This window comes from Asterias rubens, chromosome 13 (assembly GCF_902459465.1).
Source record: "Asterias rubens chromosome 13, eAstRub1.3, whole genome shotgun sequence".
NCBI classification, from domain to species: Eukaryota; Metazoa; Echinodermata; class Asteroidea; order Forcipulatida; family Asteriidae; genus Asterias; species Asterias rubens.
Genome location: NC_047074.1, coordinates 11,303,034 through 11,316,630, shown reverse-complemented (window position 1 = coordinate 11,316,630; position 13,597 = coordinate 11,303,034). Strand labels below are relative to the sequence as shown.

Here is a 13,597-nt window from a genome sequence, read left to right as displayed (position 1 = left end):
CTATAACCCTTAAACGGATCTTTTCGAAACATATTTTGTTGCCTGGGCTTTTGCTAAAGCTAATGGAAATTGTAAAACATGCTCTGTCGGACGTGGGGCATTCAAAGAGGTTGATGTAGTCTAAACCATTGAGCTCAAACTGAAACAGGGGTTTCGAAAAGGCCAAAACAACTTGTCTGATCAGAACAAGGTCATTAATGGCAACTATATAACAATGATCAAACAATAAATCCAAATCAAACAATTTATGTTTTACTTAGAAAACGAATGTTTTTTTTTTTGCCAGCCAAACAACTCACTCTTTACCAATGAATCCCACCAGGAGCTCCAAAATACCCGATGACGCAGTTTCACGAAATCCACACAAACAACACTAAAAATACTTTTCTGAGTAGACGGAAAAAGGATATTAATACAACTTACTTTCTTCCTTTGCTCTTGTCACACTGTCCTTCCCAAAATGACTGCTGACGTTAGTCACCTAAGAGTCGTTATATCAGAGTTTATATAGCACTGAATTAACCCAGCTAATCGTACTATTGTGACACTTATTGAAATTTCTTTTACTATCAGAACTGGTTTACCTTGACCTGTCACGAGGCAAAGTTACAAGGTTTTTTTTCTCGATCTGATGAACGCTTTGAATTTCACTATTGTAGATTTTAGGTGCCGTTTTGGTTGGTTGGACTGTCCTTGATTAACACAAGTAAGGCTTTAATCTCAATCAGATATCCCTATTAGGCTGCACCCACTTCAACTGATGACGATTCAATGGAAAAGAGGTTTTGTAAACCGAGACAGTTTTTTTATATTATTTTTTAGCATTGCTTCTCTGGTATCAATGGTTATAATACAGAGCTGTAAAAGTTCCCCATACCCGATATCCGACAAGTTTGAGCCATGCGTCTGGCAAGCGCGGATCCGGGGGGGGGCGCACGCCCCTCTTTTTGTCATGGGGGGGGGGGAGAGGGAGGAAACTAGGTAATTATAATATGCCGCCTCTTATTTATTTACTTACTAGACCAGCCAATTACATTTTTGTGTTATCATTGGATAAAACCATAAACAATTGCAATTTCTCCTTTTTTACTAGTTTGTGTTACTACTTGTATATGCTGCCATTGTCCCTGACAGTAATTGTTTTACAATGAATGAACAATTCAAATACATTCAAATAAAAAGATAAATCAAACGGAAGAATCTAGTGCTATCCAACAGGGTGGACGGATTGAAGAGGTTGGCGAGAGAGCTCAAGTGTTAAAAAAATAATAATAATAATAATAATAATAAAAAACACGCACACTTAACAAGGTTTTACTAAACAACACAGTTAAACGCTCTGGACACTATTGGTAATTACTCAAAATATTCATTAGCATAAAACCTTAAAGGAACACATTGCCTTGGATCGGTCGAGTTGGTCTTTGAAAAGTGTTTGTAACCGTTTGGTATAAAATGCATATGATTAGAAAGATGTTGTAAAAGTAGAATACAATGATCCACACAAACATGCCTCGAAATTGCACGGTTTTCCTTTTACCTCGTCGAATAACACGGTCGGCCATTTAATTATGGGAGTCAAATTTTGACTCCCATAAATGGCCGACCGTGTTAGGTTGCACAGTAAAAGGAAAACCACGCAATTTCGAGGCAAACTTGTGTGGATCATTGTATTCTACTTTTAAAACATCTTTTCAACCATACGCATTTTATAAAAAACGGTTACAAACGCTTTTCATAGACCAACTCGTCCGATCCAAGGCAACGTGTTCCTTTTATTGGTAATAAGTAATTGGGAGTTGTTGATAGTATAAAACAATGTGAGAAACGGCTCCCTCTGAAGTGACGTAGTTTTCCAAAAGAAGCAATTTTTCACAAAATTTGATTTCGAGACCTCAGGTTTGGAATGTCAGGTCTCGAAATCAAGCATATGAAAGCACAAAACTTCGTGTGACATAGTGTTTTTTTTTTTTGGTTTTTTTTTCAACTATTATCTCACAATCGATTGAGTTCAAATTTCCACAGGTCTGTTATTTTATGCATATGTTGAGATACACCAAGAATAATAATAATAATAATAATAATAATAATAATAATAATAATAATAATAAGACATTTGTAAAGCGCCTAATGCAAAAGCCTCTAAGCGCATTAAAGAAACAACAAAATAAACAATTAGAGAAAGATACAAGATACAAATAGGCAAGTTACAAAAAAGAAGCTTTAAACAAATGAGTTTTCAACAAGGACTTAAAACATTGTAAAGTATTAGCTTGGCGAATATGCACAGGAAGACTATTCCAAAGAAACGGTGCGGCGTAAGAAAAAGATCTGTGGCCATAAAAAATGGAAGAAGCTCTAGTAGCAGAAAGCAATGACTGGTCTTAGACAATAACCAATAGTGTCCAATGTATGTAAGGGAAACAACCAAAGTCGGTGATTTATTACCTAACCTCATAATGCTTTAATTATTACTCATTAGGCATTTTTCATAGGATGAAGGTAAATGCATCTGTACTATAAATAACTACTAAGAAACCTTAACCATCGACGGGAAGTTTAATTTAAGCTTATCTCAACAACACTTTCAACATCTGCAAATATGAATGTCGAGAATTCCAAGTGCATCCTCGGTCTTTGTAATAAGCAAAACATTTTTTTTTTTCAATAAGATTTGAAGTTTGCTTCTATACGACCTTTGAACTCGCTCTATTTCCCCTTGCTTTAGATAATTATCTCCGTTGTGAAAGGATAATGCATTTTGTTCATTTTGTATCAAGTTTTAGCCAACTTTTGACCCATCTGCAAGGGTTAAGTTCAGCTTTGTTAATCAAATTTTGTAATTGAAATCATCGTTTTATCTTTATAAGTTATGTATTGTTTAGGACTAGTTGATTGGTTATTGCAAACTTAAATGTTTGTATTTGTTGCCAAGCCTCTAACACTCGTGGGGGACGGAGCGCCGCTGGCCCCCAAGAGCCACCTCTCCAACGAGTGTAACACTCGTGGGGGACGGAGCGCCGCTGGCCCCCACGAGCCACCTCTCCGACGAGTGCCTCCGACTCTGCACTTTGCCGTGCACCCAGAACACCGTCTTTCCACCAAGTCTGGGCCCCTTCCAAGCCTTTGCTTACCATTAGCCCTTCATATAGTTACTAGCCGTCTAAAGTGTTTGCATTGTTTGCTATAATAGTTGGAGGGTTAAAAACAAGTGCAGGTGATCGTTTCATTTGAAAACGTCATCGAGTAGACTTTGCTGTCTATTTTTGTATAGGGGCGGCTGGCCTCCTTTAAGTTCTTAATGCATTTTATGCTTTCAATTGTCTTATAAAAATAAACTTACTATTAGTGTTTTTAGTATTTAAACAAACAAATGAAGATTGCTGCTGGATCGTCAATAACATTTTAGCAAACGTCAACCATGAAGTTCCATGCTATGCAAGAGCTAAACCACACAACATGGTGATCACACTAAGAATAGCTGAAGCGCTTAGAGAACAGCCTGAAAAGGACACAGAAAAATAGAAAAGTTAATTAGAAGAAACACATGGGTAGTTAAATAGTACATTTACCCAACCAGTGCAAGCGTGTACCTTGTAATATGTCTGCTGCATGCCCAGCACTAAGGTCAAAAGTGCAGGATTCCGTTAAATGCTTTTGCATATTTTGGAGCTCTTGGTAAGCAGGTTTTATTGATCAAGGGATACATTAGTTTTCCTAATAAAAAAATTAAAAAATAATTTTTGACCGTTTTTCTTTTTTAAATTTATATGGATTTTTCACTGAATGACATTTTGGTCATTACGTATAGCTAGCCATTGTCATACAAAGCCACCACTTTAAACACAAACAACACCCTTTTTCATAATAGCAAAAGGAACAAAAACAAACCGGATCATCTCGATCGACAAGTTTGTTGTACCAAAGTATCTTCCTGCTCAACCACAACCCATCACAGCACCAACAATACTTGGTTTCTGCATGAAGAAAAAAAATAACCAAAGAATACCCCAAAAATATACTTACCACCATCTGTGGTTGTAGGCTCTGGGTACGGTGTGTTGTCACCAGTAACTCCTGTTCGGAGCAGATTAAAATAATAAAAACACTTATGTTAAACGTAAATGGGGAAATTTAGCATCCTGGTTGTCTTTTAGAGAACTACTACTGAAGACAGTCAGGGCCTACAAATCGAAACGTCAACTGAGGACCTTTTAAACGCTTCCTTAACACAATATTAACGGCTGATGCGTCAGACTAAACGCGCCAAATGTTTACAGTTTTTACTATGACGCGTTTAGTTTGACGCATCAGCCGTTTGCATTGTGTTTACGAAGCGTTTAAAAGGTTCTCAGTACATCAACGTTTGCTAAACACCAGTGTTTAAGTTTGATATTAAAACCACTGCTTTACCACACAACTCATGGGCCCTATTCACTGTTAAGTGTTTAACCTAAACCCTATGACGCGTTCGAAATCTGTTACAGAACCTAAACACTTGTTTTTCTACAATGAAGGGTCCAATTTCATGGAGCTGCTGAAGCAGGGAATATAACTTAATAATTTTGTGCTGAGCAGAATTGAGCAGGATACCAGTCGAACATTTGACATGTGATATGTTATGTTCGCTCGCCTGGTAACCCTGTTTTGGTAAGCACGATTTGCTGAGTCAACTTTTTGCGCTTAACAGCTCCATGCAATTTGGTCCAGTTCTTACACAATTTGGAGTTCTTATCAAATTCAGAGACGTTTTTTTTCTTCAGGCTGTAACTCAAACATCGACTTGGCAAATAAAGGTCAGACATGAATGAAATAAAAACAACAGCCTCTATTATCATTGTAGATGACTGCTACTCATTGACAACTACCTCGGGGACATTTTAAAACTCCATTCTAGTTTAAAGGCCGTGGACACTATTGGTAATTGTATTCTACATTTTGGTCATTACGTATAGCTAGCCATTGTCATACAAAGCCACCACTTTAAACACAAACAACACCCTTTTTCATAATAGCAAAAGGAACAAAAACAAACCGGATCATCTCGATCGACAAGTTTGTTGTACCAAAGTATCTTCCTGCTCAACCACAACCCATCACAGCACCAACAATACTTGGTTTCTGCATGAAGAAAAAAAATAACCAAAGAATACCCCAAAAATATACTTACCACCATCTGTGGTTGTAGGCTCTGGGTACGGTGTGTTGTCACCAGTAACTCCTGTTCGGAGCAGATTAAAATAATAAAAACACTTATGTTAAACGTAAATGGGGAAGTTTAGCATCCTGGTTGTCTTTTAGAGAACTACTACTGAAGACAGTCAGGGCCTACAAATCGAAACGTCAACTGAGGACCTTTTAAACGCTTCCTTAACACAATATTAACGGCTGATGCGTCAGACTAAACGCGCCAAATGTTTACAGTTTTTACTATGACGCGTTTAGTTTGACGCATCAGCCGTTTGCATTGTGTTTACGAAGCGTTTAAAAGGTTCTCAGTACATCAACGTTTGCTAAACACCAGTGTTTAAGTTTGATATTAAAACCACTGCTTTACCACACAACTCATGGGCCCTATTCACTGTTAAGTGTTTAACCTAAACCCTATGACGCGTTCGAAATCTGTTACAGAACCTAAACACTTGTTTTTCTACAATGAAGGGTCCAATTTCATGGAGCTGCTGAAGCAGGGAATATAACTTAATAATTTTGTGCTGAGCAGAATTGAGCAGGATACCAGTCGAACATTTGACATGTGATATGTTATGTTCGCTCGCCTGGTAACCCTGTTTTGGTAAGCACGATTTGCTGAGTCAACTTTTTGCGCTTAACAGCTCCATGCAATTTGGTCCAGTTCTTACACAATTTGGAGTTCTTATCAAATTCAGAGACGTTTTTTTTCTTCAGGCTGTTACTCAAACATCGACTTGGCAAATAAAGGTCAGACATGAATGACATAAAAACAACAGCCTCTATTATCATTGTAGATGACTGCTACTCATTGACAACTACCTCGGGGACATTTTAAAACTCCATTCTAGTTTAAAGGCCGTGGACACTATTGGTAATTGTCAAAGTCTAGTCTTCACAGCTGGTGTATCTCAACATATGCATAAAATAAGAAACGTGTGAAAATTTGAGCTCAATTGGTCGTCAAACTTGCGAGATAATAATAAAAGAAAAAAAACACCATTGTCACACGAAGTTGTGTGCATTTAAATGGTTGATTTCGAGACCTCTAAGTCTAAATCTGAGGTCTCGAAATCAAATTCGTGGAAAATTACTTCTTTCTCGAAAACTATGGCTCTTCAGAGGGAGCCGTTTCTCACAATGTTTTATACCATCAACCTCCTCCCAATTACTCGTCACCAAGAAAGGTTTTATGCCAATAATTATGTTGAGTAATTACCAATAGTGTCCACTGCCTTTAAAACTCCAGTCTAGTTTATGTCTGAGGAAGAATCAACATTTTGTTGAGTTGGTGATACTGTAACTTGTTACAACCCCTAGACTGATATGTTTCAATGGGCTTGTGTGATACCCACAGCAGTTGTAGGAAAGTTAAACAACAGAGCATTATTTCTCGATATCTGAATCAAATATCAGCAACGGGAAAAATTTTAGCGCCAGGTGGCAGCAGTTGCCAGGTAAATTGTCATTATCAATATAGTTCTGAGCATGCACACATCACCGAGAACAATGGCTTTCACCTTGTCAGCCTTCTTTCACGGCATTTCAAAGTTTCCCCTCTGTCTTCATTACAGTCTGAAAAGTCCCACCCCTAACAAAAAAAAATACAAATGGAGTGCCGTAGCCAAGCACATGTGAAGGAATGTTTTCATTTGAGAGACAATTTCCAGTCAGTCAACTCAAACGACAAATCAAAATACCACCAAGAGGGGATGCACTTACCAGGCTGAGTTGTAGGTGGTGACACTGTGACGGCGTCTCCAGCCATGAAACTTATTTGAGCAGATTTGACATCGAGGTAGAACCAGTTCTCGCTAGGCTCTCCTGTTACGATGGTTGCCCTTTGAGCGGAACAATTAATATGTTTAGAGAAATTACTAGATGCAATTCAAATGAATGGCAAATTGAAGGAAAGGTAGGGCTGGATGCCTATGTATTATAATGTTAGTAGGCATTAACCCGTTCTATATCTCTAACAGTGCTTACTTCTCTAAAATGGATTGTCTTTTTTTAACAATAATCTATAGTAATAACCTGTTTTTATATATAAGCGCTTTTCACACCCAGGGGCGTCTCAAAGCGCTTCCAACATTATTACCCCTGGTCACTGGGCCTTCCTTAAACCATCTCGACTTTTTATTGGAGTATACATTGTGTTGAATATTTTTTTTACAATGAATATTTTTTTTTTTTTTAAACCCATTTTTCCTTTAGCTCTATGTCAGAAGCCAATGACTTATACAGTTTAAATGCTTGTGGTCAAACAACACATGTCCTTACTTAAACTCGATAGGTCCTTCATTTTGAGCAGGTGCGTTCCACACAGCAGAGACTGTCTTCCAATGAGGGTCGTCGGAATGGGCCCACGCCGACTGAAATTCGTAAAAAAAAAACATCAATAAGTATAATTCAAGCAAAGCAATTTTTTTAATCGAAAATGAACAGTAATACCACTACCACGCCAGCAGCAGCAGCAGCAAGAGTAGCAGCGGCAGCGGCAGCGGCAGCGACAGCGACAGAGACAGCGACAGAGACAGCGACAGAGACAGCGACAGAGACAGCGACAGCGGCGGCGACAGCGGCGGCGACAGCGGCGGCGACAGCGACAGCGACAGCAGCAGCAACAGCAGCAGCAACAGCAGCAGCAACAGCGACAACAACAATATCAACACGTTAAAAGTGCATGGCTTGAAAGTAAGAAATGTAACGTCAAATTGCAAGGACACAAACCACACCAGGGGCATTTCAAACTCACATTGCTGACGTTGTGGCACTGAATAAGCTGTGTTTTCAGCGGTGGGTAAGCAAACTCTCCGATCGACACATTGGTGTCTCCTAGATCCATGTCAGTACGCCGTGCCTGGATGAAAAATCCCTCAAAGAATGTCGGCTCACTTCTTGCGGATATAGTCACTGCGGGGAGAGAAACACACATGCGTACGTGTTAATGGACCCTTCCCGTGAAATTATGCTAATCACATTCACGCATGCGTACAGACCCTGTTGGTTGGCAAACGCCATAGAGTTGTGCACTAAGCAGACGCGCAATCGCGTCTGCGTCACGCAGCCATTGTACAAAACAGCGCGATGTTCCCTCATTTTGCCAACCAAAATGTTACTGCGCGGGCGCTATGTGCAATTTACATATTTCTTGGGAAGGGTCTATTGTAAAGCTATACCAGCCGGAAACCACTGACGTCACAATTCGAGGCCCGTGAATAACTCGATAGAACTCGCTTTGAACTAGCTGTTCGCTGCCAGACGTATCTTTGAGTTTATATTGTCAAATACTGTGTGTGAAAGAACTCTTTCTGTCTGTCTGGAAACACAATGAAGGTCTATGGGTGTTTGCACATTCTACAAACTCCCCTTTGGGCCTGATGTGACACGAGAGCGGTCTCCAACTCACCAATTAATATAGACGTAGCGTTACAATGACACAGCATCAGATCATGGAGGAAGGGTAAACACCCGATTTTTAAAATAACTTTTGGAGTCACGTTGAATGCGCTTGAACTCTGATTATAATAGGGGAGTTGCTTGATTGTCACGTATCGGTCTGGTGTGTGGTCGCATGTAGTAATAGAGAGGTTTCGCAAGCGTGCGGCTACAGAATCCGTTCACGTCAGCCGCGTGTTGGATTTTGTTTCGCAAGATCTAGGTATGTGTCACCTGCGTGCGCTCGCATGCATCGTGAGGTGTTTTCTCCGACAAGCATGACCTATCCGTCCTGTACAGAGACCACATTGTTTATACACTGCATTTTCTCATCCGTTTGCTTGCTAATGACTAATGTCTAGTATCTATATCAAGCACAATACCCGAAAAGGCAATTCAGTGGAAAATGTTTTTGACCTGTAACAAAAAGACAACTAAAAGTCTGCAAAACTGTATCCGTTTTTCTACCCCTGGTCACTGGGCCTTACGTCATTCCTTAAACCATCTCAGCTCCCTGGGGAGTATACAGCCTGTGCCGCCATATATGTAGCGCAATCAAGGCTTATCAATCACAAGAACCAACTGTGTGTCCTCACAGGTACCCATTTACCCCCGGGTGGAGAGAAGCAAAGCAATTATAGTGAAGTGTCTTGCTCAGGGACACAAGTGTCACAACCGGGATTCGAACCCATACTCCGCTGAACAGAACCACCCGAGCTTGAAGTCGGTGCTCTTATCCGCTCGGTCATAGCCTTGCTCAAGGCAGTCGCATTTCGCTCCGAAAAGATGCCGCTGTAACCCATTCGTATACACTGTGCGTGGTGCGTGTAATCACACCGCACGACCCACCCATATACACACTGTCACACCGTACAACTACTGTGCAAACAAGTCACCCGCACTCGTAACCACTAACCGCATGCGGAGGCCGTCAGGCCGTATGCGGATTGTGTACGGGGGCATCGTGTCGTGCGATGTGGTTACACATATTTTACGCACAGTGAATATGGGTGGGTTTTTATACAGCGGCGGTCTTTTTTCGGAGTGAATTAATTCGACTGCCTTGAGCAAGGCTAGCTCGGCCACGATACCCCACATACGCTATAAAGCAAAAAATGGGTGGGGTAAGCCCGGTTCATACTTCCTGCGAATGCGAATGCGAAGCGAGCCTTGACGTCGCAAGTTCGCAACGAACAATTCGCAGCAGTTGAACCCTGCTCCACTCCCTTGCGATGAATCGCTACGAAAGGAGGGTGTGACGTCACATTCACGTCAAATTCGCTTCGCATCGCATTCGCAGGAAGTATGAACCGGGCTGTACCAGTCACTTGAAACTTCATGGGCTTTTGACATGTAGCAATGTCTGTATAGCAAGGTGTTTTTTGTGCTAATAGACTTTAGGGAATTGTTAGAAATTGGCCCAGGTGTGCATGCCAATCAACCAACTGGACTCAGCAAAACTTAACCAGCAAAAGAGGGCGACCGAAACAGAAGTTAGAGCGATGTATTAGATACATAGTAGCAGCTTGGGAGCAGGGGCCAATTTCATAGAGCTGCTTAAGAAAAAATGTTGCTTAAGCACGAAAATAGCTCGCTTATTTTACACATGTTTTTGGCAAAAGTTGCATGCAATATAAATTGCTTGTGACTGGTATTTAGCTGTTGTTTATCTTAGCATACCAAATGAGTGGAGTCTTGGCCGGTTATCTGATTTTACTAAGCAAGGATTTTTTTTGCCTAAGCAAAATGTTTGCTTAAGCAGCTCTATGAAATTGGGCCCAGAACATTATTATTCACAATACCTACCTGTTAGTGACCCGCCCGCCGTGTACTTGTCACTGTTGGTGGTAATCGTGTACGGTGGGGTGTCCGTGTCGTTGGCTGTACTCACTCCGCCATTGTGACCCACTGGGATCATGTCGGTGCACAGGTCGGGGAACGTCGATACAGGGGGTCCAGCACCGTATCCGAACACCAGTGCGGGGACGAAGATCAACATCGACAGCATTGCAGTTCGCATCTTGCTAGACAGGAATTGTAATTATTGAAATAATTGAATATTGTACACCAGATTACTGTTTGCTCCTTGAACCTTTCTTAACCCTCCGATGAGCAGTCAGGGGAAGAAATGTACAAGCGGGACCCACTGGGCACGATCGGATGAGCAGATTGTATGACGGGTAACTGCGTTTGTGGGGCACAATATTCTGGTTATGAATGGTCCGAACAGATGTGTAGATGTTCAGTGGATCCACACACTAAAGAGTGAAGCATTCTGAAAATTTACACATTAATGTTCACGAACCACTATCAAAACCATTGACCACTGACCATTCAAAATGATCAAGTGTTTGTGCACACAAACGAATTTCTTTTGTGCACAATATAAATGGGTCCATACAGACTAGTCTGTCACTCAACACTGTTTGCCAACGTAGTGAGTTTACCCACACACTCAGAAAACACTACAATATATAAAAGAGTGACTTTCCATATTAATCTAACACGAACAAAATCAGCGGAGTTTATCTACATGTTGTGTAGTTATTTAAAAGAAAATTTGAAACTGGCAGGTCCTTTCTCTCAAGCCCCTCGGCAGCTCTAATGGACACTATTGGTGATTGTCAAAGACCAGGGATCGATTTCGAAAAGAGTTAGGACTAGTCCTAACTTAGGACTAGTCTTATGAAAAACGTACGGCTAGTCCTAAGTTAGGACTAGAAAATGCGTCCTAACTAGAGATAAGTATTAAAGTCTTAACTCTTTGTGAAATCCACTCCAGTCTTCTCACTTGGTGCATCTCAACATACACGTATGTATAAAATAATACACCTGTGAAAATTTGAGCTCAATTGATCGCTGAAGTTGAGAGATAATAATGGAAAAAAAAGAAAAAAAACCTTGTCACACGAACTTGTGTGCTTTCAAATGCTTGATTTCGAGGGCGCAAAATTCTAAATCTGAGGTATCTAAATCAAATTCGTGGGAAATTACTTCTTTCTCGAAAACTACGTCACTTCAGAGGGAGCTGTCTCTCACAACAATTTATACTATCAACCTCTCCCCATTGCTTGTAATCAAGAAAGGTTTTATGATAATAATTATTTTGAGTAATTTCAAATGGTGTCCTGTTATGGGACTACTTTTCGTATGATGGCGTAGTAATATTATGAATACTAATTAAGTACGGGTTATAGCACTTATACCAGGGCGCGGCCTATGATCGCCAGTAGCCGTTAGCCTGGTCTGGGAGGTTGGAGTCACCGTCTTTAATTTACCTCAGTTTCGTAATTTAAGTTATGAAATAAAGCTATTGTGTTCTCCAATAAGAAGTCTCACAAGCCTGTTTTATTTGAAGTTTGTGTACTAGTATCCCGGTAGGCTGACAACGCCATAATAGTCCACTTCTATAAGCTTCCCTTTAAATCGTACCTGCCGAGGTGCTAATTGTTCTGATAAACGAATACAAAACATTTAGCTGATCATTACAGCGAAAATTATTTTAGTATGTACAAAACTCGACTCTCGCAACTCTCCTGGAAACATTGCTCCGTGGTTTTCCTTTTTACAAATAAACTTCAAGACTAAATAATGAAGCTGAAAAAAACATCTATGAGTAACGTGTTCATTCTCGCGGATTCATGTCATGGCCAAAAACGTTATCTACAAAAGGTACAACAAACCGTTTAAAGCCATCATACACTTTCGGTACAGAAACAAAAAGTTCACAGATTTACAAATAATTTACAGGGTTTACAGAATGTAATGGTGAAAGACTTCTATTGAAATATTATTCCATGAAATTCTATACTTTTTGAGAAAACATTGAAACAATGTCAACTCTCGATAGCGAGAATTACGGATTTATTTAAAACACATGTCATGACACGGCGAAACAAGAGCAGGTTTTCCCATTATTTTCTCCCGACTTCGATGACCGATTGAGCCTAAATTTTCGAAGGTTTGTTATTGTATATACATGTATTAGTTGTGATACACGAAGTGTGAGCCTTGGACAATACTGTTTACCGAAAGTGTGTAATGGCTTTAAAACAAGTCAAGAAATCTTACCTGAACAGCACAAATCTTGTTTCGGTATTTATAAAAAAAATAATATCCTCACAACCAACTCTTGTATCGGTGGTGTTCCTATCGTCTAGTTGCTTTGGCGGTGAAAGTGAGGTGTATACACACACTGGCTTTTATACGAGCCACAGTTTATAGCTCGGGGTTATACATTTTGTAACAATACAACCCGGACCCCTTTTCAAAAGCTTTTATGAAATTACGTTTTACGTATGAATTAAGTTTTTCACAGCGAACACCCACGTCTTTACAAAAGACTGTAAACTGTAAACCGGATTTGGGAAACAGTTCAAGGCTTTTCAATTGTTGGAACTTCACACGTGTGAAACGTGCGTTTTTTAGTTTGTTAATTTGAAAAGAAAAACACATCCTCAAGAAAAACACATGCTGGTGAGGGTATGTTTTCGTGGAACAAGTCATCAATCGCGACTTAAGGATAATATTTCTTTGATTTGTGTGTGTTTGTTTGTTCGTTCGTTCGTTCGTTCGAACGTTCGTTCGTTCGTTCGTTCGTTCGTTCGTTCGTGACTAATCGTATTTTGCACACACGTTAGCAACGGCTACACGAGCTCATCACGAAACGGCTACTGTTTTGCAGACTTTCGTTGTCTTTTTGTCCCAGATCAAATACATTTCTCACGAAATTGCTTTTACTAGTATTGACCCATTTCACCTGACGTCGTCAACGTCTTGAATGCGCCATACTGGTGGGCAATTTCACTGTGCGTTTTTATATTATATAACTCTATGCTGCGCGTTATGCATTAAAGTGTGCATTTTAGGCGACGCGGCGTTAATACACGTAAACCTAACTGCCCACCAACATGGTGAGCGTGGCATTGGTCGCCGCGCGTGATACGCGTGCAAAGGGTCAATAGTGCTT

At 40.3% G+C, this 13,597-nt stretch overlaps 1 protein-coding gene across 3 annotated transcripts; it reads right to left on the bottom strand.

Moving 5' to 3' along the window:
* Nucleotides 1-2,415: 2,415 nt before the first annotated feature.
* LOC117299010 (putative defense protein 1) lies at nt 2,416-12,837 on the bottom strand. 3 transcript variants are annotated; one of them, XM_033782418.1, is made up of 8 exons: nt 12,700-12,835; nt 10,435-10,652; nt 7,946-8,103; nt 7,471-7,562; nt 6,913-7,031; nt 5,171-5,221; nt 4,027-4,077; nt 2,416-3,502 (listed from the first exon to the last, which is right to left on the bottom strand). In XM_033782418.1, the coding sequence occupies exons 2-8, from the start codon at nt 10,646-10,648 to the stop codon at nt 3,435-3,437; spliced, it is 753 nt and encodes a 250-aa protein (XP_033638309.1). In that variant the 5' UTR covers nt 10,649-10,652; nt 12,700-12,835; the 3' UTR covers nt 2,416-3,434. The 3 variants fall into 3 exon arrangements, with proteins under 3 accessions (XP_033638309.1, XP_033638310.1, XP_033638311.1); XM_033782419.1 differs by having other exon boundaries at nt 10,435-10,648; XM_033782420.1 differs by lacking the exon at nt 4,027-4,077 and having other exon boundaries at nt 12,700-12,837.
* Between the last annotated feature and the right edge of the window lie 760 nt (nt 12,838-13,597).

Coding starts and splice junctions, on each gene's coding strand:
- LOC117299010 (XM_033782418.1), bottom strand. CDS start 10,648: ATGCGAACTGCAATGCTGTCGATGTTGATCTTCGTCCCCGCACTGGTG. Junction 8,104..10,434: donor GGCGGGCGGGTCACTAACAG/GTAGGTATTGTG, acceptor CTCTCCCCGCAG/TGACTATATCCGCAAGAAGT. Junction 4,078..5,170: donor GCCTACAACCACAGATGGTG/GTAAGTATATTT, acceptor TGCTCCGAACAG/GAGTTACTGGTGACAACACA.